At 34.0% G+C, this 23,276-nt stretch overlaps 3 protein-coding genes across 5 annotated transcripts; all 3 read left to right on the plus strand.

Annotated features, from left to right (window-relative positions):
• The first annotated feature begins 2,575 nt into the window (after positions 1-2,575).
• On the plus strand, positions 2,576-3,474 carry LOC145086972 (putative histone H2B.1). Its single transcript, XM_079024850.1, has 2 exons — positions 2,576-3,165; positions 3,262-3,474. Exon 1 carries the CDS (start codon positions 2,661-2,663, stop codon positions 3,105-3,107), a length of 447 nt encoding a protein of 148 aa, XP_078880976.1. The 5' UTR covers positions 2,576-2,660; the 3' UTR covers positions 3,108-3,165; positions 3,262-3,474.
• A 9,487-nt stretch (positions 3,475-12,961) lies between these two features.
• On the plus strand, positions 12,962-14,136 carry LOC145086974 (Single hybrid motif superfamily protein). The gene is made up of 3 exons (XM_079024854.1): positions 12,962-13,179; positions 13,455-13,714; positions 13,790-14,136. The coding sequence occupies exons 1-3, from the start codon at positions 13,104-13,106 to the stop codon at positions 13,913-13,915; spliced, it is 462 nt and encodes a 153-aa protein (XP_078880980.1). The 5' UTR covers positions 12,962-13,103; the 3' UTR covers positions 13,916-14,136.
• Positions 14,137-16,917: 2,781 nt separating this feature from the next.
• LOC145086973 (chaperonin 60 subunit alpha 2, chloroplastic-like) lies at positions 16,918-20,846 on the plus strand. Of its 3 annotated transcripts, none has more exons than XM_079024851.1 (9): positions 16,918-17,100; positions 17,343-17,526; positions 17,602-17,723; positions 17,798-18,005; positions 18,083-18,228; positions 18,329-18,635; positions 18,739-18,989; positions 19,079-19,279; positions 20,184-20,846. In XM_079024851.1, the coding sequence occupies exons 1-9, from the start codon at positions 17,038-17,040 to the stop codon at positions 20,469-20,471; spliced, it is 1,770 nt and encodes a 589-aa protein (XP_078880977.1). In that variant the 5' UTR covers positions 16,918-17,037; the 3' UTR covers positions 20,472-20,846. The 3 variants fall into 3 exon arrangements, with proteins under 3 accessions (XP_078880977.1, XP_078880978.1, XP_078880979.1); XM_079024852.1 differs by having other exon boundaries at positions 16,918-17,082; XM_079024853.1 differs by having other exon boundaries at positions 16,918-17,082; positions 17,347-17,526.
• The last annotated feature ends 2,430 nt before the right edge of the window (positions 20,847-23,276 follow it).

Below are 23,276 nucleotides of genomic sequence, written 5' to 3' on the forward strand. Positions count from 1 at the left end.
TTAAAAATTGAAGAACAATCAATGAATTTTGATCGGCAGCTCTGATACCATGTTCAAGTTGAAAAGAATGGGAAAGTTGGATGAATTCATTGATCTTTTGTCTAAACATTACAACACTTAATGCAATCCTTAAATATACAAAACGGATACATAACAGAGAAGGCCGACTATACTAACAATAAGAAAAGACAAAAATGCCCTTAACTCATTAACTTATTTCACATGCATGTTATTATATGTTTGCAGACAAAATTGCAAAATTGGTCCTTGTGGTTTGTAATTTTTTTTGATAGGATCTAAAAAGTTTTCAACTTGTATGGAAGGTCAAAAATCAAGAATTTTCTTTGGTTTTGGTACTTGAAAATTTGAAATTACTATTTTACCATTATTATTTATTTTTCACATTTTCTTTATTTGTTTTAATTGTTTTATTATTAAAAAGAAAGCAAAAGGAAAGAAAAAAAAGAAGGCAAGTCCACCCCACCCGATTTTTTTTTCTCTCTCTCTCTCTCACATACACACACACACACTCATCAGGTCGTCTTCCTCAACCCTGGTTTACTTCCTTCCAATTTGTCCGATCAATCTCATAGTCCCATTTTGAAGGTTAGTTTCATCTTTAATTCGAAACAATAACTGAATTCGCTACCATTATATTAAATATTTTCTTCTGAAGTTTCAAATTTCTTCATCTGGGTCGATTGAAAAGCAGTTGCAACTCAAATAAACAAAATCCACCTCCCCTGTTTAAATCTTAAATTTACAAGCCCTAAATTTACATTATTCATGGCAGTCAAGTCTAAACTGTGTTGGAATTCTTCTCTGGATTCGACGAGACGTGGTGGTGGAGACGATATGATTGGGGGTGCCGAACTGCGCGGGTCAACGGTGATAAGAACATGACTCTCTCAAAAAAACTTTACAATTTGACAGTTTTAACACTAACCTTCAATGAGAACAATGAGAACCCGAACCCATCCTAGACGACCCCGATACCCTATGATCGGAAGCTGCTTCGGACACCGACAACCATCTATTAACGCCCGATTTCTTTTGTATTGACCCTATCGGACTTGGGCAAGGGCTAGGGTTACGACTTGGGCTCTAAATCAGAGCTGGAATCACCGATTTGATCTTAGTCGATCTCAGAGAAGAAACTCGAGGTGAAGAAACACGAGGGGAAGAAGCGTAAGGTGAACAAATTGAAAATTCTTCACGGAGTGAAGTATTTGTGATGTTGTGTCTCGGATTTGTGGAAGATCCAACAAGATGGGTTGAAGATGAAGGGTGGGGAAGACGATATGAATGGAAAAGGTCATGCGTGTATGTATATGTGTGTGTGTGTGTGTGAGAGAGAGAGAGAGAGAGAGAGAGAGATCATGTGAGGTGACCCGTCGTATTTTTATTTTCTTTTGCTTTCTTTTTAATAATAAAACAATTAAAACAAATAAAGAAAAATTTAAAAATAAATAATAAGGGCAAAACAGTCCTTTTAAATTTTGAAGGACCAAAACAAAAAAAAAAATTCTTAATTTTGGACCTTCAATGCAAGCTGAAAACTTTTTGGACCCCATCTAAAGTTTTTTGCAAACCACAATGACAAATTTTACAGTTTTTTTTTTTTTTAATGTTTGCACAGTAACTTATTCGAGAAAAATGTATTTTTATTTGTTCTAATTCCTAAATGACCAGTGATTTTGGTTAAATTTATATAATCAGGCCAATTTTATAAAAGGAAAGCCTCTAGAATTTTCATGTTTATTCGGTTTGAGCATAAAAAAATATTTTCCCAATTAAAACTACAATTTATTTTTCTTCATTTGTTTTTTCTATCATCCGATTTGAGGTTAACTTACGTCAGACAAGTAAAATAGAAAATTTGGGAAAGGCTGTGTGTCTATTTGTAAAAAAAATTGGTTTAAACAAGAAAATCCTTAAATTTAATAGTCTTTTATATGTATCTACAACTTTCCCGAATGATCGATGTTTTACAAAAAAAAAAAAAAAACACTTGGCGTGTGCATCAAAAAATGATATATTTTATTACTTAATTATTTGATTTTAAAAGTAAAAAAGAAATAATATGTTTTTTTTTTTCAAGTCAATAAAAAAATACATAAATAGTAGATAATAGTAGAGGGGCACCATTTTGTTGATTTCTCTTATTCTAATTATTCTAAGTTGAATCCAAAAAGTTTCCAACATATATAAAACATATGTTAGAAGGGTTAAACACCATTTTGTTGATTTCTCTTATTCTAACTATGCACTTAATATCTAAGAGGGGTTAAACACTTTTTTGTTGATTTCTCTTATTCTAACTATGCACTTAACCTAAAGAGATAAATTTAAAAAAAATTAGCTAAAAGGACCATAAGGGGTCAAACTCCAAACTCCAAACTCCAAAATGACGTGGAAGGTATTTTAAACTTTTAAGGAAACAAATATGTGCAATAACATATTTGATATTTCTCTCTAAAAAATCAACCAATCCGATGCAAAGTACTCGCGATCCGGGTCAATTCAAATCAACCAATCAGATCACGCGTCAAAGTTCATATATAAAGTCAAGCTCCGTCCACATTCACACATCCCACAAACAGCAATCTTTCTCCCTCTAGAAATTCAGTCTCTCTTTCTTCTAAATTCAAATCCTTTCAATGGCGCCAAAAGCAGAGAAGAAGCCAGCCGAGAAGAAGCCCGCGGAAGAGAAGAAAGCCGCCGTTGCTGAAAAAGCTCCTGCCGAGAAAAAGCCAAAGGCCGGAAAGAAGCTTCCCAAGGAAGCTGGCGCCGGTGCCGCCGATAAGAAGAAGAAGAGAAGCAAGAAGAATGTGGAGACATACAAGATCTACATCTTTAAGGTGTTGAAGCAGGTCCATCCTGACATCGGGATCTCGTCCAAGGCTATGGGGATTATGAATTCGTTCATTAATGACATCTTCGAGAAGCTTGCTTCAGAATCATCGAAGCTTGCGAGGTACAACAAGAAGCCGACGATTACGTCGAGGGAAATTCAGACAGCGGTCAGGTTGGTTTTGCCCGGGGAGTTGGCAAAACATGCTGTCTCAGAAGGGACAAAGGCAGTTACCAAATTTACTAGCTCTTAGATTTGGGGGTTTAGGGTTTACTACTCATTGTAAAATTTCATCTTTCTCGATGAACTATGTAGGTATCAGATTATGAAATGGTGATATTTTGTTTTCAAACAGTTGAATCGAATATTTATGAAACTAATTTCATTCTTGATAATCGTCCTTCCAGATTTTACTTGGATTCATCTATATAATCGTACACCTGCATACCGATGAAGCTAAATAGTTATTTGAAAATGAAAAATCAGGTAACATCTACTTTCATTTTTTGTCTTATATAGCAACACACCTTCAATTTTACATTTTTTTTTTCGTATTTTGTACAATGAAAGCACAATGTTCTAATTGTATGTATGTGGAAGTAAATTCATTTGATTTTTAATTCTTTTGGTCTCATATTAGCAATGTATTGTACATTTAAGTATTGTACATTGATTTATATGTTTATTGGTGTCATTTTTAAAATTAATAAAAGTATGTTTTGCTGCTTTAGTTTGATTTATCTTTGAATAGTGTTTAGCATTTTACGATTATTAAAAAAAAAATAATAATGTTGTTTATTAAAAAGACTAATTTCTTTTATGATCATAAATCATGCTTTGTTTTTGTTGAAATTTTTTGTTGGTTGGTTGCTGATTTGGGAGTCATGAGTGAACATATGCTAAGAAATTGACTGAATTTTGTAACATCCACTTTACATGTAATCTTTTGGCTTTGGTTTGGCAATAACACATCTATTGATATGGTATTTGTTTCACTAGACTTTATATTTTTCACAAAAAAATCGTTGTGTATAAGTGTATTTAAATTAAAGATTTGGCATAATTAGATGTTGGTTTTTAACTGTAATTTGATATGTTTTAGATTTTTGCTTATATTTCAAAGTATGTACCCTTAAAAAGAGAATTTTTAATTTTTTAGTAGTACTCAATTAACATGACCCACGTCTGGTTCTTTTATTTGGATAAGCTTTTGCATTTAAATATCATGGTAATTTGTATATTCTTAATTTCTTATATAATAGTATTTCCATGGGTGTCATGAAAACTTTTAGTTTTTTTTTTTTTTGGAAAGGGAACTTCCCTAATGAGGGTTTTCGGGCCAGCTTTCGCGCACCGACTAATCCCCCGCTGCAAACATAAAGCTTTGCCTCATGCCCTGCAGTGAACCTCCATGGCCACAAGGGCTTAGTGGTACCAGGATTTGAACATGGGTCAATAGGTTATCTACCATATCTTCCACATGCCTTACCAAGTCACCACAACCCAAGTGGTGTGGGAATATGGTTTTGAACTTTGGAAAATACAACTAAGTTTTTGGGTGATGTAGATTTTCAAGTCATTTAAATTAACATATTTTTGTAACGTTTTATCTACAAGTGTGTTGATAAGACGCCAAAGATTTCTTGCCTTATGAAATAAGACAATACTATACTTCAATTAAAAATTCTAGAAAAAATAGAAATAAACTTGAAAGTTGTTATAATGAGAACAAATGAAAGTTGGATGCTATAAAAGAAAAGAAAATAAATACATTTTTTTACATTGGTCAACCCGGCCATCGGACGGGTATAACACTATGAAAAATAGCAATGTACTTAAAAATAAAATTTTATTATTAACACCAAATGTACTTGCTTCTAATGCATTGTCTATAAAAAAAAAACAACTTTAAATGAATGATATAACTATAAGCTTGTATGGGTACTTTGGGGAATACTTACTTGAGCTCGGCCGGTCGTGCACATCACACACTTTGTTCTTTCTTAAAACTCTTTACTTAGCATTTTAGAAAACATTTTCTTTTCCAAAATCTTTTAATCCCTCGATTTGAGTTCAGGCACCCCCGAAGGTGTGTCCGAATCCCTCAAACCAGGGCTCTAATACCAACTTGTAACATCCTAAAAATACGAGCCAAAAATTTCATTTTTAAAACATATACTTTGCAAAACATTAGAAATAAAACATTCACCGATCATTTCTTTTCATAAAAGATGTTGCGTGTCTGGAAACCATTTTATAAAACATAACAATGTCAGAGTACAAATCCCTAGGAAGATCTCATAGTGCGGAATACAAAGCATGTATGTGATGTGCCGCTACCGCGCCAGCTCCTTCCCCTTCGAAGAAGAGGTACCTGAAACCAAAACCGTAAACCGTAAGCACGAAGCTTAGTGAGTTCCCCCACTGTACCACATACCAAATAACCACACAACATACATATATTGTTAGACATTTCTGGGTGCCCGACCTACCCCTTCGGTCCTCTCGACCGGATATTGACTAGTATATCTGGGTGCTGGTCTCCCCTTCGGTCGTCTCGACCGGATGCTGACTCGCATACCTGGGAGCTGGTCTCCCTTACGGTCCTCTCGACCGGATGCTGGGGACTATTTCACCCCTACCACTACCACATAACACGGATCACATAATCTATCTAGCATGGTTGGGCATGACTGCCCCTTCGGCCCTATCAACCGGTAATCTGGGGATTATCTCCCCTACTGTCACTAGCACATAGCATCATATCATACTAGCACATAAACATAACACAAGTAGTAGCCACCCTAGATGAATATCACAGAGACAATAATCTAATCCTACAACTCCTACTAGTGGGTCGACATTGTGGCCTTAGACCCACTGCTACTGGAAGGTAACTCACCTCAAAATAGCTGCTGATCTGCGTGGCAACTGACTGCCTTCTGCTGCTGCTGCCCCGGAAATCCTCCGGTTATAATTCCCACAAAACACTTAGTCAAATACTGCTAATCGACCTCAGGGTAAAATGACCATCTACCCCTAACCAAGCCAAGAGTCAAAGTCAAAGTCAACTTCCAGTTGACCCGACTCACCGAGTTGGCTCGCCAACTCGTCGAGTCCCTATCCATTCGATTGACCATAATCCCGTCTCTACTCGTCGAGTTAGGCATTGACTCGACGAGTTTTCCTTCTAAACTGATGTCCAATAGTCCTTCATCCTACTCGCCGATTTGTATGAACAACTCGTCGAGTTCATCTTCATACGAAGAACATTCTATGCTGAGACTTGCCGAGTTGTATGAACAACTCGCCGAGTCTGTTCTTGAGGCAAGAAGATTGCCTTGGACTCGCCGAGTCAGGGCATTGACTCGCCGAGTTCCTTCCGACTCACTGAGGCACCCCCATGACTCACGACCCCACTCAGCAACACGAAAAGGGGAAAACTCGGGGACTCGCGACTCGACTCGCCGAGTCCGATGAACGACTCGCTGAGTCATTCACATGCAATTACTATATATACTCGATTTTGTTTGAATCCAGCTCATGCCATACATAGATCTGAGTTCTTAGGGCTTGATTAACATGTAAAGTTTCCAACTTTACGTGTAAATAAACACCAATGAAGGTTTTAGGGCTAAAAATGCACTAAAAGAGTAGATCTAGGGCTTTCATGCAATATGGCTCCAAAAAGGCAGTAAATCCGACCTCCTGGAGCTCAATCATGCCTAGATCTAAAGGTTAATCAACTTATCACAAACCCAAATTCATAAACAAGCTTGGAAATGGCTCAAGAGAGACTTTAATGGAGCTCTAAGGGACTCTTAGAATGAAAACAGAAGGAAACTGAGTTATACCTCAAGGAATCTCTGAAATAACACCAAGATGTTTGGCCTCCTTCTTCTCCTCTTGATCTACTCTCCTTTTTCTCTCAAAATCTTCAAGAAATCACACCAAAACACTTCAATCTCACAAGGAACGAGGTTAGGACGATATAGGGAGCTCTAAGGGTGAAGGGGGCGAGCTTGGGGGCGCATATGATAGTTTAAATAGGGTGCAAACCCTTGGAATTTAGGGTTTCATCAAACAACGTGGACTTGCCGAGTCTAGAATATGGACTCGTCGAGTTGCCAACTTAAACGTGCTCAAATTCAGGCTCTACTCGGCGAGTCGGGCCTACAACTCGCCGAGTCCAAGGCTAAAAAAAGCAAAATACTTAGATAAAAATTTCATACCAGGAACCAGGTGCTACACTTCAATCACATCACCATCATTTACAAAGTCAGCTTCACCTTCACTTTCAATCACATCACCATCATTTAGAACATCATTTACAAAGTCGGCTTCACCTTCATCAACATCAAGCTCATCTTTATTAAAGTCTTGATGCAAGAAATAACAATGATAATAAATTACCACCTCATATAAAGGGGAAAAACATATATTTAAAATTACAAGGTTAATAAATTACCATCTCAACTGGTGGAGTGTCATCAAGTTCAATTTCCAACCACCCCATGCTTTTAATTTCAGCCATGAAATATCATGCTTCAAGTAAGTTTGCTATTTCTTCAACACTTATATTGATTTTATCTAGGAGAAGATCTGATGCATGTCCTTCAGTGAATTCAGGTTCTGCACCACCTTTATTCACCAATGGAACATCAGATGCATCTGATGCATTTCCAGAACCAAGAATTTGATCAATTGCATCTCCAACTTCATCAAGACTTTGTTTTAGATCTTGGGTAACCTTTAATGGAACATCAAATGCTTCTTCTTCTAGCACCATAATGTCATCTTCCTCTTCTATCACCTTATTCACCAAAGGAACATCATTAACAGTAGGAACTTGAGCAACATTATTTGGAATATCATTAACAACTGAAACGATTTTGTTGACTTCATGAACTTCATTAACAACTGGATCTGGCACCTTCACTAACACCTTAGTTTCTTCCTCTTCTATCACCTCATTCACCAAAGGAACATCATTAAGAGTAGGAGCTTGAGAAACCTTATATGGAGTATCATTAACAACTGTGTAACACTCGTAGATCCGGGCTAGTCAATTTAGAGGCAATAAGTGTCGAAAATGACTTTTCAGCAAAAGATTATTTATAATAAATAGTCTTAACCAAGTTGTAGAATATGTCTCAAGGTTTCCGTACATATAAATAACGCCGAAATCCGAGTTATAACGAAGAAGCTATGGCTCGTCGAAGTTTTACGGCAAAACCGGCACGACACCGGGAAGCGTAAATAGTAATTTATGATGGAGCGACTTTTAGCCTTAGAAATCTAAACTAAAGCTGTAGTATATGTTAAACCGAGAACATACAAAAAAAAGAACGCTTAAATATGACTTCGTATGAGGAAGTTATGATTTTTCTAAGTTTGAAGGGTGATACGCGATAGGGGGTGAAGTGGCACCACCAGAATTGGACACATGGCACCACCAGAAGGCTGCCACATGCCCCAAATCGGTGAGTAGGTCCTCCTACTCGGCGAGTCCATCAGTCAGCACCCCTATAAATAGAGGTGTCGGGTTCCCTCACTTCCTCACACCTTCAAACCCTTCTTTCTCTCTCTAGTTTCTCTCTCTAAAGCCCCAAACCCCCCTTAAAGTCTAGGTAAACCCCCTAGCACCCGAAGGAAGCCCTGAGGCTCCCGAGGCCTCGAGAAAAGAGCCTTTCGGCTCAGAAATGCTGCTCCAACGAAGCCCGGTTCTCGAGAAAACCCGCTGTAAGTTAGTTATGCCTACCCTATCCTTAGTATAGCTTATGTTTCGATATAGTAATGTTATTAGGACCTTATAAGGAGTAGTTGGGCTATTATTATGGGTTATATAAGTATTGTTTAATGCTTATGTAATAGTAATAATAGTCAGACTATTAATTAGTCTCGACGAATATTAGACTAAACCCTAGTGATATTAATACTAGGTTTTGTCGAGGAAGTTGTTTTAAGAGTAACGAAGTGCTGTCCGAGTGCCGAGTCACCACATTACCAGTTGAGTGCACAGTTACTTTCATCTTACACATAAATATAAAGTATTTAATATAAATTACGTGCTATGTGTGCATATTGTCTGAATACTTGTTGTCTATGCTGGGTGAGAGATTTTTATATCTACAAAATATGTTGGGTAAAACATGGGTAGATGAAGGACGAAGGGTGAAAGCTGAAATAGAGGAATATTAGTGGTATGGACCTAGTGCCCCATAGGTGAACATTGGCAACAATGGACCTAGTACCCTATAGATGAGCACTAGCAGCTGCGCCACAACCTGTAGATGTTGTTGATCTACGATAAACATCCTAGCAGCTGCGCTCTAAGGATAATATCAGCAGTTGCGCCTAATAGAGAACATTATAACCTTGACAGTAGCGTCTAAAGGACAATACCGGCAGAAGCGCCTCATATAGAATGTCACAACTATGGCAGGTGCGCCTAAGTGATAGAACTAGCAGCTATGCTTGACAGCTGTGTCATTGACAACGATGGACTTCGTACCTATTCCCTAGGAAAATCCTTAGGAATGAATGAACGAGAAATAGCTGATTCTTAGGGCAGATCCTTAAGATTAAAGAAGATAATGGGGATGGATAATTGGGTTAACTGTTTGATGATTAAACATAATAATTATATTATTGTGGGTTGAAAACCCTATGTACTCACCAGGTTTCCCAACCTGACCCACTCAGTTTATTTATATCACAAGTGTTGATATGAAGTCACATTACACTGAGAGATTAAGGAGATATGAATTACTAGTGATAATGAATGTAAGTTCTATTTATGCTTATGTTTCTGTATTGACGATGACATCCCAAATGTTTTCAAAAGATTAAAAAAAATACTTTTCTTCGAAAATGCTTTGATAATGTAATTATCATGTTTTTCTGGGAATAAATTCCGCAACGTCTTTCTTAAAAAGAGATACTTCTGTCGTGAAAATTAAATATGATATTTATTGTGGGTTGAAAACCCTATATGCTCACCAGGCTCCCAAGCCTGACCCACTCAATTTTAAATTGTATTACAGGAAGTGGCGGAAGGGTATGAGATGGATGAACCATCAAGTTGTTTTGTTTACAAGTCTGCATATGTTTATATTTGTTATATGACTTGTAATGTATTCGTTTATGCTTATTGGTCTGTATCGGAACATGACACCCTGAGTTTTGATTATAATGAAAATACAGTTCTTTTATGAAATGCTTCAGTAAACATTGTTTTATCATGTTTTGTTTTTGGGAACAAATTCCGCAACTCTTTCAAATCAAAAGGATTTACTCTGAAAATATTTAAAAGCATAAATGAAAATCGGGCTTTTCTGGCCGAGATTTTGGGGATGTCACAATTAGCATTCCTTGAATTTATTCACTGAAAAGTAGTCACTAGTATATCCATATGGATTTTGATGGATATAATTAATGGCTGCTATGGCATGGACACAAGGGATTCCAGAAAGATCCCATAATCTGCAAGAACAAACCCTACCATCCAAATCTACCTTGTAACTAGCACATGCTCTTCTCACTTCAAATACATTTCCAAGTCTATGCACTACTAACCAAAGCCTGCATGAAGACAAAAGAGTATGTATTAGTCATTATATATAAATTGTAATGACAGTTAGAAAAAGAAATAGTTACCTAAAGTTCTTTCCAAAAAGATTCATCTTCTTAATCACCTCTGGACATATATTACCTTTTCCATTGACTGCATTCATCATCCATAAAGGAAAACTTGTCCATGATGTATATCCTTATCTCTTCAAGCATTGTAATCAAAGGTTTTTTCCTAGCTTCTACAATTATGGAGATGAAACACTCTGAAATACCATTCTCCATTGCCTCACAAGCAAACCCTAGACTTGGTTTGGATGGTTCGCCCTTGAAAGATTTTCTTTGGTCGAGTTTTTCCTTGATAGTACTTTGATATTGTTGGTTATTAATGACAACATAAAGCTTTTGAAAGATTGGTGTTTACATCCTATGTTTACAAGCTTTGTTGATATACATTCTTTTTTCATTCACTTTTACAAAGATAGACATATATAACATACTAACGTATCAGGAGAGGTAAACCAAAACTAATAAAACATCTCTTAATTTGATTTTGTTGGAATTTATGACCACATGATACCCATGTAATTACAACTAATTGGGTTTAGACATACACAAGATGCATCAGAGCTAAACTACAAAATTTAATAGAAATAACACTCTTTGATAAGCACGAATGCTTATATATAGCTACTTATCCATGAAATGAAAAATCACTCCTAGTCATTTAAGGCATAACCTATACATAATCTACCCACCTTACCATTTACTTATTTATACCATATACAAGCAACAAATGTAAACGAATTGAAGCTGTATAACCTAAAGCGGATAAGAAAGCAACTAACTTGTTTTAACTGTTTAAATTACACTTTTTTTTGTACATAAGAAAACAACTAACTTGTTTTAACTGTTTAAATTACACTAATATTACCGGCTAATACATGTTTTAACCGGTAACTCAAATTAAATCATTTAAAAGAAAAGGGGAAAATGACTTAGGAGGGTAACTACCTCTTATCTGTGTTCGCATATTGACAACTTTTTTTTTGTACATAAGAAAGAAACTAACTTGTTTTAACTGTTTAAAATACATCAATATTATTGGCTAATACATGTTTTAACCATTAACTCAAATTAACTCGATCTAGTGCCAGGTGCGGCCCCTATCGCCAAGGCACCATACCGATTAGCACCACCAGAGACGTAGGAGCTGTCATCACAACTGCAGGAACTGCTGGGCAAGCAGTTCATTCGTCAGAGCAGTTCTCCGTGGGGAGCACCGATACTTTTCGTGAAGAAGGATGGTTCGCACCGAATGTGTATAGATTACCGGGAGTTGAACAAATTAACAGTGAATAACCGTTATCCACTCCCGAGGATAGATGACCTATTTGATCAGTTGCAGGGAGCATCTTGGTTCTCCAAGATAGATTTGAGGTCTGGGTATCACCATGTTAGGGTGAGGGAGGAGAACGTGGAGAAAACCATGTTTCAGACTCGTTATGGGCATATTACGAGTTCGTGGTGATGCCATTTGTGCTCACCATGCGCCGACGGTATTCATGGACCTGATGAATCGGGTTTGCCGACCGATGCTTGATCGCTCGGTTATCATATTTATAGATTATATCTTGGTGTATTCCAAGACCCGAGAGCAGCATGAGGAGCATCTTTGGGAGTTATTGGGAGTTCAGAGGAGGGAACGACTTTATGCCAAGTTTTTTGAAGTGCGAGTTTTGGTTACGAAAGGTTCAGTTCATTGGACACCTCGTTAACCAGGAGAGGATTTTGGTGGATCCAGCCACATAACACCCTTTATATAATGAGGTGATGTGTAACATGCCACATAGATACCACGTATTATCTTGTGTATGTCACGTAATTTCTTTTAAATGAGTTAATTTGAGATACCGGTTAAAACAAATATTAGCCGGTAATATTGATGTAATTTAAACAGTTAAAACTAGTTGCTTTCTTATGTACACAAAAAAAAAAGTTGCCTATATGTGAACACGGATAAGAGGTAGTTACCCTCCTAAGTCATTTTCCCCATTTCTTTTAAATGAGTTAATTTGAGTTACCGGTTAAAACATATATTAGCCGATAATATTTGTGTAATTTAAACAGTTAAAACAAGTTAATTGCTTTCTTATGTACAAAAAAAAATTGCCAATATGTGAACACAAATAATAAGTAGTTACCATTTTAAGTCATTTTCCAAAAAAAAAAAAAATCCTTATTTTACCCACAAACGGTATCGTTTTTCTAGGTTCTACACCCAAGTAGATACCTATCACCTTTATATTCCCTAAACCCATATATATATATATATATATATATATATATATATATATATATATATATATATATATATATATATATATATATATATATATATATATATATATATTTCGAGAATCAAACGAAATATTACACCCCATCCAACACCTATTTATAAAAATCAAAAACAATTTGGTATATTCCACCAACCCACCAACCCTCAGTCGGTGATCCGGAAACAATAAAAAAACAAGACTAATGAGAGAAGTTGCACACCCACTCCCCAAAACACTTTCTTTCTTTAGTGTTTTATATTGGTTTTAGCACAAGAGAGAAAAGGGGGAATTGCTTGGTGAATCACTGAATCTGAATCATTCACAATACAAAAACGGCGATGGCATCGAGATTATGGGCATCAAAAGCTGCTTCATACCTCAAGATCTCCACATTCAACAGAGGTTTCGCTTCTGGTAATCAATCACCTCACCTTCGTCACCTTTACCTTTTTCTATTTCTCTGTTTCCAATTCCTTCGTTTGATCTGATGTTATATCGATTTTGATTCCTCTATTCGATTATCATTCTCTAGAAACGATGTTTAAATTGGATCATAGAAGGTGATATAGATAATAGATTATAGATCCTCTTTAGCTATTCAATTTGTCGGTTTTACATTTGGGCATTTGAAAATCATAAATCAAATCCGGAAATTCGATGATGTTCATTTCGATGAAATTTGTTTTCAGTTGTTAAGGATTTGAAGTACGCCGAGTCTCATGAATGGGTGAAGGTGGAGGGTAAATCTTGCACCATCGGTATCACGGACCATGCCCAGGATCACTTAGGAGACGTGGTGTATGTTGAGTTGCCGGAGGTTGGCGCCGCCGTGACTCAGGGCGGCAGTTTTGGTGCTGTTGAGAGTGTCAAAGCCACTAGTGATATTAACTCCCCTGTTTCCGGCAAGGTTGTTGAAGTAAATGAACAACTCACTGGTGAACCCGGTTTGGTAAGTCATCTAATGTTGCAACAATCAACTTAAAGATTGAATGGGATTATGATAAAAGATTGTTTACATTTTCAGGTGAATGGAAGTCCGTATGAGAATGGATGGATTATAAAAGTGGAGATAAGTGACACCAATGAAGTGAACTCTTTAATGGACTCTGAACAGTATTCAAAGTTCTGTGAAGAAGAAGATAAACACTAGAGTTGTTTTACATCGACTTGTATTTGCATGTTTTTTCGTGGTTTGCATTTGGGTTTTTTTGGCAATTGTTTGAAAATTTTGAATTTTGAAAGGGGTTTTGCTTACAAGTATGTCAAATGCATCCATCAAAAGTTTTTGAGATTCGACAATGTTATGAAATGATACATTTATTCTTGTAATGCAAAAAATGGCACAAATGTTGCTAAACTCTTAAGTAATAATTCAATAGCATAGTTTAGTGTATGAACTAAACCAACATTATTGGATATACAATTATCTAACACATCATAGTTATCTTTGGATCAACTTTACTACATACTTGAAAAATGAAAAGACATGCCCATTTTTGCAAATAAATGTTAGACTAAATTTATCATGTGAATAAACTTTACCTCAATTTTGCAAATAATAGTTGCCCATGATTTATAAACTTTGGTATGCTATAAGTTTATCATATATATGAACTTACCTCCAATTTTTGAAATTCTCTAATCACAACTTAAATCCCTCACCAAAATTGCTTAGGTGTTCTTGTCATCACCTAGATTAGGCTTGCATTCATATTATTTTGGTCTTGGATAATATAAAAAGACTATTTTGCGTTTTTAATTTCCTTTTTATATTACTATTACAGTTTAATAATTATAAAATAAGAATTAGACCTACCACACTCTCCAAAAAATGTTGTTACCGTTTAACAAAAACACATAAATTTCTAAAACATAATACATGACAAGCCAAAACAGGTTTATCATTTTATATTTTCAATAGAAACCATAAATGTATAATAATTATTCTAATTTTTTAACCAGACACAAAACCGTTGTTTTTTCAAAATATTTTGGTTTTTCTATTTCCAATTTTTTTAAGTTTACGTTATAATTTTTATTTTTTGCACATCCCTAAAAACCACTTACTTCATATTTACTTCAATCACAAGAAATGATACGGTGATATGAAATACCTTTTGGATTTTTTTTTTCAAAAAGGTTTTGATTTCAATTTATGAGGTATGTCAAATGCTTTGTGATTGAAGAGAATATGAAGATGATGGTTAACAAGGGTGTGCAAAAAAACCAAAACTAGGGGTGACAATCCTCGACCCAACTTGTAATCCGACACTGACCAAACACGAAAATAAACGAGTTTTGGTTGAGATTTTTGACCCGCCAATCCGCCAACCAATTTATTTCGTGGGTTGGGTTGGGTTACCTGTTAGTGTTCGCTAGGGGTGTAAGTGAGACAATCCAACTTGCGAGAAACTCGAGACCGACTTGGAAAATATTCGAAATCAACTCGACCTTAATCGAGCTGAGCTCGAGCTACTCGAGTACCTTATCGAGCCGAGCTCGAGTACAAAAATACTCAGCTCGTGAGCTTAGTGTAATTTACATATATGACATTTCTTTATAATTGTTTATTTATAAAATATATGTCATTTCTTTATAATTATTCATTTATGACATATATGGTTGATGTTATATTGATATTAGGTGATCAATAGTGGTTTTTTTGTTAGTTTGAAAATTTACATGTGGAATGTTTAATATTTTTTTACTCAATTTAGTGATTTTGATTTTTTTAAATATTAGTCGAGCCGAACCGAGGCGAGCTCGAGACTGTCGGGTATTTCACGAGCCCGAGCTCGAGCTTAAAATCAAGGCTCGAGTCGAGTTCGAGCCGAGTTTCGAGCTCAAGTATTTTAATCGAGCCGAGTTTCGAGCTTGATAGTATTCGGCTCGACTCGGCTCGTTTACACCCCTAGTGTTCGCGGGTCAACCTGCCAACCCGATTATATATATATATATATATATATATATATATATATATATATATATATTATGTTTAAAAAATATATTTATTTATTTATCAGTTTTGAATATTTGATTATCGTTTAATCGTTTTCCGTTTTCAAAACTACAAAACTTCTTCGAGTTGACTTAGCATACCCAAACCCCTAAGAAGCCCGTAATCAAAAAGAAATTCACTCTTCAGTCTCCAAATCACAACTCCGTGTCTCCCTTCTCCACCGATTGAGGCGTCGAGTCATCGACTGTCGCACACAATGTACACCACTCATCTTCTCGTCCTCCAATTGTCGCACACCACTCGTCGTCGTCACTACTGTTTATGACTTTATGTTTAATATTTAAGACCTTATGACTTCATTTTATTTGTATTTTTTAATTTCATTTTAAAATGTGTTGTTTATTAAATGGGTTATACGAGTAAGGTTCGACTCACTAACCCACGAACCCATACACTTATATATGTTATATGGGTTGGGTTGGATTGATGTTTTCAACCCGCCAACCCACCAACCCATATATTATATGGGTTGGGTTGGGTCAATATATTCTGACCTGCCAACCCGAACCTAACCCAATCGTCAAAAAGCGAAAAAAAATAAAACAAAAAGGCCAATTTGTTTTGAAAATGAAACAGTTTGATTTTTGGTTTTAGAAAATCGATTTTTTTGGTTCAGTTTGGTTTTATATATATAAAAACTAAAATAGTAAAATACCAAAAAACTATGTCATTTTATGTATATCTTTAATGGATTAATTGTCTTAGAAGTTAAAAAGAATGATTATGAATTTACGATTTATTGAAGATAAAATAATAAACATGTGTTAGTTACGCATTTTTATTACATTTTAGAAAATTAGGCATTTTTGTTAATTTTTAGCAACAATATTGACAGATAAAGCAACGGAAATAGGAAAAACAAAACGAGAAACTAAAACCAAAAAAACTCATGGTTTGATATTTCCACGATGAAAAACCAAATCTTTTTATTCGGTTTTGATTTTAGTAAAAAATAAAACCATTCTCGCTGTAACTATTAACAAACTATGTAATATTTTTCAAAAATTACTATGTATTCAGAAGAAAAAAAATCTTCAAATAATGTTAAAAAAAATAATAATATGAATGACTAAAATTTCCCTTTTAATAACTCTCTAAAATTAAGTTATTAACTTAAGTAGTCAATAGTCATCTTCATGTGAAGACACAAGTTCTTTAAACCCTTGATAAACCTCACCAGGACCGAATTGCGACCCATTTTCTTTCAACACGGAAATTCGTTTGGTGATCAAATCCGAGCAAAGAATCGACGCATGTCTTCATCTCTCTTATCTCCTCCTCCGCTGTTCACCCATCCGGTATCTTGTTCGCTCCATGTGTGTTGTTTCTTCTTTCTGTCTTATTCTTACTGTACTCATACGTGCCCGCAGTTATAATCCACCTTCTGATGCAGCAATTTACTCAATAATATCGTTTAATTTTACATCAATTCGGATTCTTTTTCTGTAAATGGATTATCGCATTCTAATTGTGGAATCGGGATTTGGTGTATAATTTTAGGTTTCCTGAGGTTTTTGACTTGTGTTTTTATTTTTATTTTTTCAAATAAATATTGAAGCAAGGGTCTGGAAAACAAAGCTTTTGTGGAGTATTATGGAGAAGGAAGCAGGTTTTAACAAAGAGAATGGTAGTGGTTAAAGCAGGAGCAAAACGAGTTTCTTTCGATAAAAAATGCAGAGAAGGTTTAGTTGCTGGTATAGATAAACTCGCTGATGCTGTTTCTGTCACTTTAGGACCAAAAGGTATATCACATCTCCATCTTACATCAATAGTTATCATAAATTCATAATCTTACTTATGGTGATTGATCTATACAGGCCGAAATGTTGTTCTTTCTGAATCTGGTACACTCAAAGTTATCAACGATGGTGTCACCATTGCTAAAGCCATAGAGCTTCCTGATTCAATTGAAAACGCAGGAGCAGTGCTTATCCAAGAGGTATTCCTGCTAATCAGACATTAATTAGTAATTACCTTCTGTATTCAGTAACAATATTCAATTTATTTTTGTAGGTTGCAACTAAAACAAATGATTTAGCTGGTGATGGAACCACCACTGCAATTGTTCTTGCAAGAGAAATGATCAAATCTGGATTATTGGCTGTAGCTTTTGGAGCAAATCCCATTTCTTTAAAGAAAGGAATGGAGAAGACTGTAAAAGAATTGATCAAAGTTTTGAAAAAGAAATCGATTCCAGTCAGCAAAAGAGATGATATCAAAGGTAAATTTCTTTTCTTTTTAGTGTTTTCTTCCATGAGATTCTCTAAACTCTAAAGATTCTTTTCTTCCTGTTCACAGCCATAGCTTCCATCTCTGCTGGAAATGATGAATTTATTGGAAACTTAATTGCTGAAGCCATTGATAAAACTGGTCATGATGGAATAATCTCCATTGAATCTTCTTCATCAAGTGAAACTTCAGTGATTGTTGAAGAAGGAATGAAGGTATCAAGTGAAATACATCTTGTGATATTTTATTCATACATTCTTTTTATCTTTTTCATTTTCATATTTTAATGTCTATTCAGGAATACTTTCCCTACAGATCGACAAAGGATACATGTCTCCTCATTTTGTCACAAATCAGAACAATTTATCTGTGGAATTTGAAAATGCTAAAGTCTTGATAACTGATCAAAAGATATCATCTGTGAAAGAAATTGTCCCATTGCTAGAAAAGTGTACACAATTAAGTGTCCCTTTGCTCATTTTTGCTGAAGACATCTCAATCTCAGTTCTTGAAACCCTAATTGTTAACAAAAATCAAGGTTTACTTAGGGTTGCTGTTGTGAAATGTCCTGGTGTTGGGGAACGAAAGAAAGCTTTACTTCAAGATATTGCCCTCATGACAGGTAATTCTTTTAACAATTTAAATATTTCATATATTACATTTTAAAGACTTGTTTTTATTTCTTATATGCCACCTTTCTGCTGACATTTATCATGTTAAAATAGGAGCTGATTTTTTATCTGGAGATTTGGGTTTATCTCTAGAATATGCAACCTCTGATCAGCTTGGAATTGCACAAAAAGTAACTATAACAAGTAATTACACAACTATTGTAGCTGATTCATCCATGAAAGCTGAAATCAAAGCAAGAATTTCACAAATAAAGAAAGATCTTTCAGAAACAGATAGTTCTTATCTCTCTAAAAAGCTCAGTGAACGAATTGCAAAACTCTCTGGTGGTGTTGCCATTATCAAGGTCAGTTTATTTATTTATTACATTTGTGAGAAAGTGATTATATAATTAAATAATTTATATAGAATGAAGTGAAAGAATTTTGGTTATAGGTAGGGGCCCACACTGAGATGGAATTAGAAGATCGAAAGCTAAGAATTGAGGATGCAAAAAATGCCACGTATGCAGCCATGGATGAGGGTATTGTGCCAGGTGGTGGGGCCACATATATTCATCTTCTGGAGGAAATTCCCTCCATTAAAAAGTTAATGGAAGATCCAGATGAAGAAAGTGGTGTCAACATCATAGCATCCGTATGTTTCTGTTTCCTATGTTCTTTCTGCATTAAGTCAAAAAGTCAAAAAGATAACCGATATAGCTTACTAGATTAAGTTACTTACTAATCATGTATTACAGGGACCAAAACTGTTAACTAATGCAAATTAATAAACTACAGGGACTGAAACTGTAGTTATTGAAATTAAACACTGCAGGGGCCAGAACTGTAATTAATACAAATTCAAATTTCAGCGACTAAAACTAAAACTATCTTAAATTAATAACTACAGGGTTCAAAAGTGTAACTCATGCAAATTATAAACTACAGGGACTGAAACTGTAGTTATTAAAATTAAATACCACAGGGGCCAAAACCGTAAGTAATACAAATTCAAAACTACAGGGACTAAAACTATACCCATCTTAAATTAATAACTACAGGGATCAAAACTGTGAATTAATGCAAATTATACACTACAGGTACTGAAACTGTAACTATTGAAATTAAAAACTAAAGGGGCCAAAACTGTAATTAATACAAATTCAAAACTACATGGACTAAAACTATAACTATCTTAAATTAATAAATACATGGATCAAAATTGTAAGTCTGTAACTATTGCAAATTATAAACTATAGGTACCAAAACTGTAATTATTGAAATTTAAAACTAGAGGGGTCAAATCTATAGTTATTTTGAAACTAAAAGTTACATGGAGTCGGGAACCAAAACTATAATTAATAAATATTAAAAACTATATAAAAACTACAGGGACTAAACATGTAATTATTCCATTAATCCAGGGGCTGTTTTTGTAAATTTCATTATTAGCATATATCCACGCCAGCAATTGTATAGTATATTAGTATATATATAGTAATAGTAAATATATGAGGAAGGGTAAAATGGTGATTTACACATGCATGATGGATTTACAGGCGTTGCAAGCTCCTGCAAAACTGATAGCAGCAAATGCAGGGGTGGATGGTGATGTGGTGGTTGAGAAGATGAAGAAACTTGAATGGGAATTTGGGTATAATGCAATGACAGATACATATGAAGATCTTGTTGTAGCAGGAGTCATTGACCCTTGTAGGGTTTCAAGGTGTGCCCTTCAAAATGCAGTTTCAATTGCTGCTATCATTCTCACTACCCAAGCCATTTTAGTTGAGAAAATAAAAGAGAAAAAACCACCCGTACCTCTTCTTCCTGGAATACATCCTTGAATTATGAATATGAGAGGATTGAGTTTGTGGAACTCTGTTTGACTTTTTTTGGTCAAACTTAAAAAGGTCAGTTGCCGAGTTTCAGTTTCTTACATGTAGACCTGCCCGGAAGGTCAAAACCGGTTCGGGCAGGGGGTGTGTAAGTTGTGGGCAGGAGATGGAATGGGCATTGATGGCGGTTCTTTTGGTTGAAATGGAGTTGTAATGATATATTTAGAATACAAAGGAATTAGTGGAAAGAATCTTTTATTTTGTTTTTGTTAAACATGAATTAACTCATGGTGCTTGATTCAAAATAGATGAAAATACATCAATGTTTGTTTTAATATCACAATTAATTTTTAATTATTTATATACAAATTATTTGTTTGGTTATATGTAATATTTTTTAATAATATACATTTTAAAGTTATTGTAACAATTCTTTTAGATAAATTTGTAAAAAGCTAGTAAATTGAAAGGGAATTTATGAAATTCTAAAAAGGTTTTTTAAAGAAAAGAACTAATAATATATAATATACATGAATTCCTTAGATAATATTGCAAATCGTAAAATGTCAACTAATAATATATAATTTGCTCTCTCATTTATATTTTAATTGTATTTAGTAGGTTACTTAATTTTTCCATTAGAATGAATTTCAATCGGATAATTCTGTATTATTAAATGTCACATTGAATGCATTGTTGTCACATTGAAAGCAATCGTCCTCTAGAAGGTTGATGCCATACAAAGACAACGAATAATATACAATTTGTTCTTTTAAATTATTTGTAGTTTAATTGTATTTAATAGGTCACTAATTATTTATTATTATTATTACTACTTTTATTTTGTGTTTTCATCACACCATTAGAGTGCATTTCAGTCATATAATTTTGTAATATTAGATGTCACATTTTACACAATATCATGTCATACTGTAATGATGACATTGTAAATATAATTAAAAGATAGGTGGCTTAAATATCAAACTGTTTAATATTGGTTGTTATTTTGTGACCTTAACCCATATGTAAATTATCAAACAATATTAAATTTTAAAATATTTTTTGAAACAATTATTACATTTAAAATATAACAATATTATTATATTAATTTTAAAATTCAAAAAAAAAAAAAAAACACAATAAGAATAAACTACAAACATAAATTTAAACTTGAACAACCAAATATAACAACTAAACTTCAACATTATTTCAGATATAAATAACTAATATTACTTTAAATTTGGAATAATGTCATTCTTACCGATGTTGATGTAAAAAATAAAATTGAGTTGGAGATGGTTAAAACCAAATTTATACATAAAAAATGATAGTAACTTCAAAATAAAGTTGGGTTGGAAATGCCTAACACATTTTGAAGTGTGACATCCTTGTAATTCCGTTGTAAATATAAAAGTTTATGATAGATAGTACTCTAATAATTAGATAAGCAAGGATTATTAAATAAAAATGTGTATTTGTAGCATATACAACAAATCAAATCACATCCAACTTTATTTACCAATTGTTAGAGAATCAACAAAATAAATCCTTTTTAGTTCATATTTGATCCATTTAATATAACTTATTCTTTAAAATTTAATAGGTTATAATATTATTATTTCATCTCTAATACAACTTTATATTTTAATCAGTACAACCCATTAAATTGTAACAAGTTCAATTAGCAAACTTAAAAATTGAAATATCTATATGTTTAAAAATCATTTTAGAATGATATTTCTAGGTAATATATGATCATAAATTGTCATACTAACAACAACTTGATCCAATATATTATTTATAAAAATTTGATTTTTGATAAATATTTATAACTCTTGTAATTAATTGAAAATATCACACTAACAACTCTGTGAACTAACCACTTTAGCTTTATCCATGATTAATGGTAAGATTTGTGACCATTACTCACATACTTAGGATTATGTCAAAGAAATAATTATGTATCCAACTCATGTTCCATCATGCAAGTAGGAGTTAGTATTAACACATATAGAAACAACTACGTACATTGGTTCTATATATGATTTCAAGCCTTGAAGATTGGGTAGACTCATGGATGTAGAAGAGTTATAGGATTGTATCGGTACTTTCTCAAAGGAAAAGTAAAAGGTCAAATACTTATAACTATAGGACATATTGACATAATGCTAATAGCAAGTTTTATCTAGTTTATTAGGTCATTATGGACATTGATAATTTATCCAACCAATTTCAGCCATGACCCCATGGGCACTTTTTTTTTATCGACTTTATATACGTATTTTCACTACGATCAGGCTTTCAATTGACAAAACATTGGTCTTATTCAACTTCCATTATAAATGTCATTAGTTGAGGTTATTTTATAAGATGATCTTGTTTTAGAGTCGTTAAAACCTTTGTCAAGAAGATTTTAGTATGAGACCTTATCTTGCTTAACTTGTGGGGACTCATGTTTCTTTCATCATTTGTCAATTTCATAACTTACGGCCATTTTTTTTAGACAGGTGCTTTCACTTGTCTTGTAATGTTTGTTATATGATCTTTGGTTTAAATGTAATTTATTAAAGATGTTTGATTAGTACGTACGTCTATAAGATATCATTTGATATGAATAGAAATGTAAGAAACTTATTAGCCAAATCAAAGTGATCATTTTCTTATGAAATTACTAAACGTTATCTAAAAAGAAACAGAGAATTAACAAAACTCAAAAAAAGACTCTTATTCCTTCTCTCAAAAACTACAACGACAAATTTTATTTATTTTGTCATCTTCAAAATATAATCTAGATATTAAATCGATACTAATTAA

This window comes from Lactuca serriola, chromosome 2 (assembly GCF_051521515.1).
Source record: "Lactuca serriola cultivar US96UC23 chromosome 2, Lser_US96UC23_V15, whole genome shotgun sequence".
Lineage (NCBI taxonomy): Eukaryota > Viridiplantae > Streptophyta > Magnoliopsida > Asterales > Asteraceae > Lactuca > Lactuca serriola.

Excerpts from the sequence above, each read along its gene's own strand:
- LOC145086974 (XM_079024854.1), top strand. The coding sequence starts at position 13,104 with ATGGCATCGAGATTATGGGCATCAAAAGCTGCTTCATACCTCAAGATC. Across the intron at positions 13,180-13,454 it reads CAACAGAGGTTTCGCTTCTG|TTGTTAAGGATTTGAAGTAC; the intron begins GTAATCAATCAC and ends ATTTGTTTTCAG. Across the intron at positions 13,715-13,789 it reads TCACTGGTGAACCCGGTTTG|GTGAATGGAAGTCCGTATGA; the intron begins GTAAGTCATCTA and ends TTACATTTTCAG.
- LOC145086973 (XM_079024851.1), top strand. The coding sequence starts at position 17,038 with ATGTCTTCATCTCTCTTATCTCCTCCTCCGCTGTTCACCCATCCGGTA. Across the intron at positions 18,006-18,082 it reads CAAAAGAGATGATATCAAAG|CCATAGCTTCCATCTCTGCT; the intron begins GTAAATTTCTTT and ends TCCTGTTCACAG. Across the intron at positions 18,990-19,078 it reads GTGGTGTTGCCATTATCAAG|GTAGGGGCCCACACTGAGAT; the intron begins GTCAGTTTATTT and ends TTTTGGTTATAG.
- LOC145086972 (XM_079024850.1), top strand. The coding sequence starts at position 2,661 with ATGGCGCCAAAAGCAGAGAAGAAGCCAGCCGAGAAGAAGCCCGCGGAA.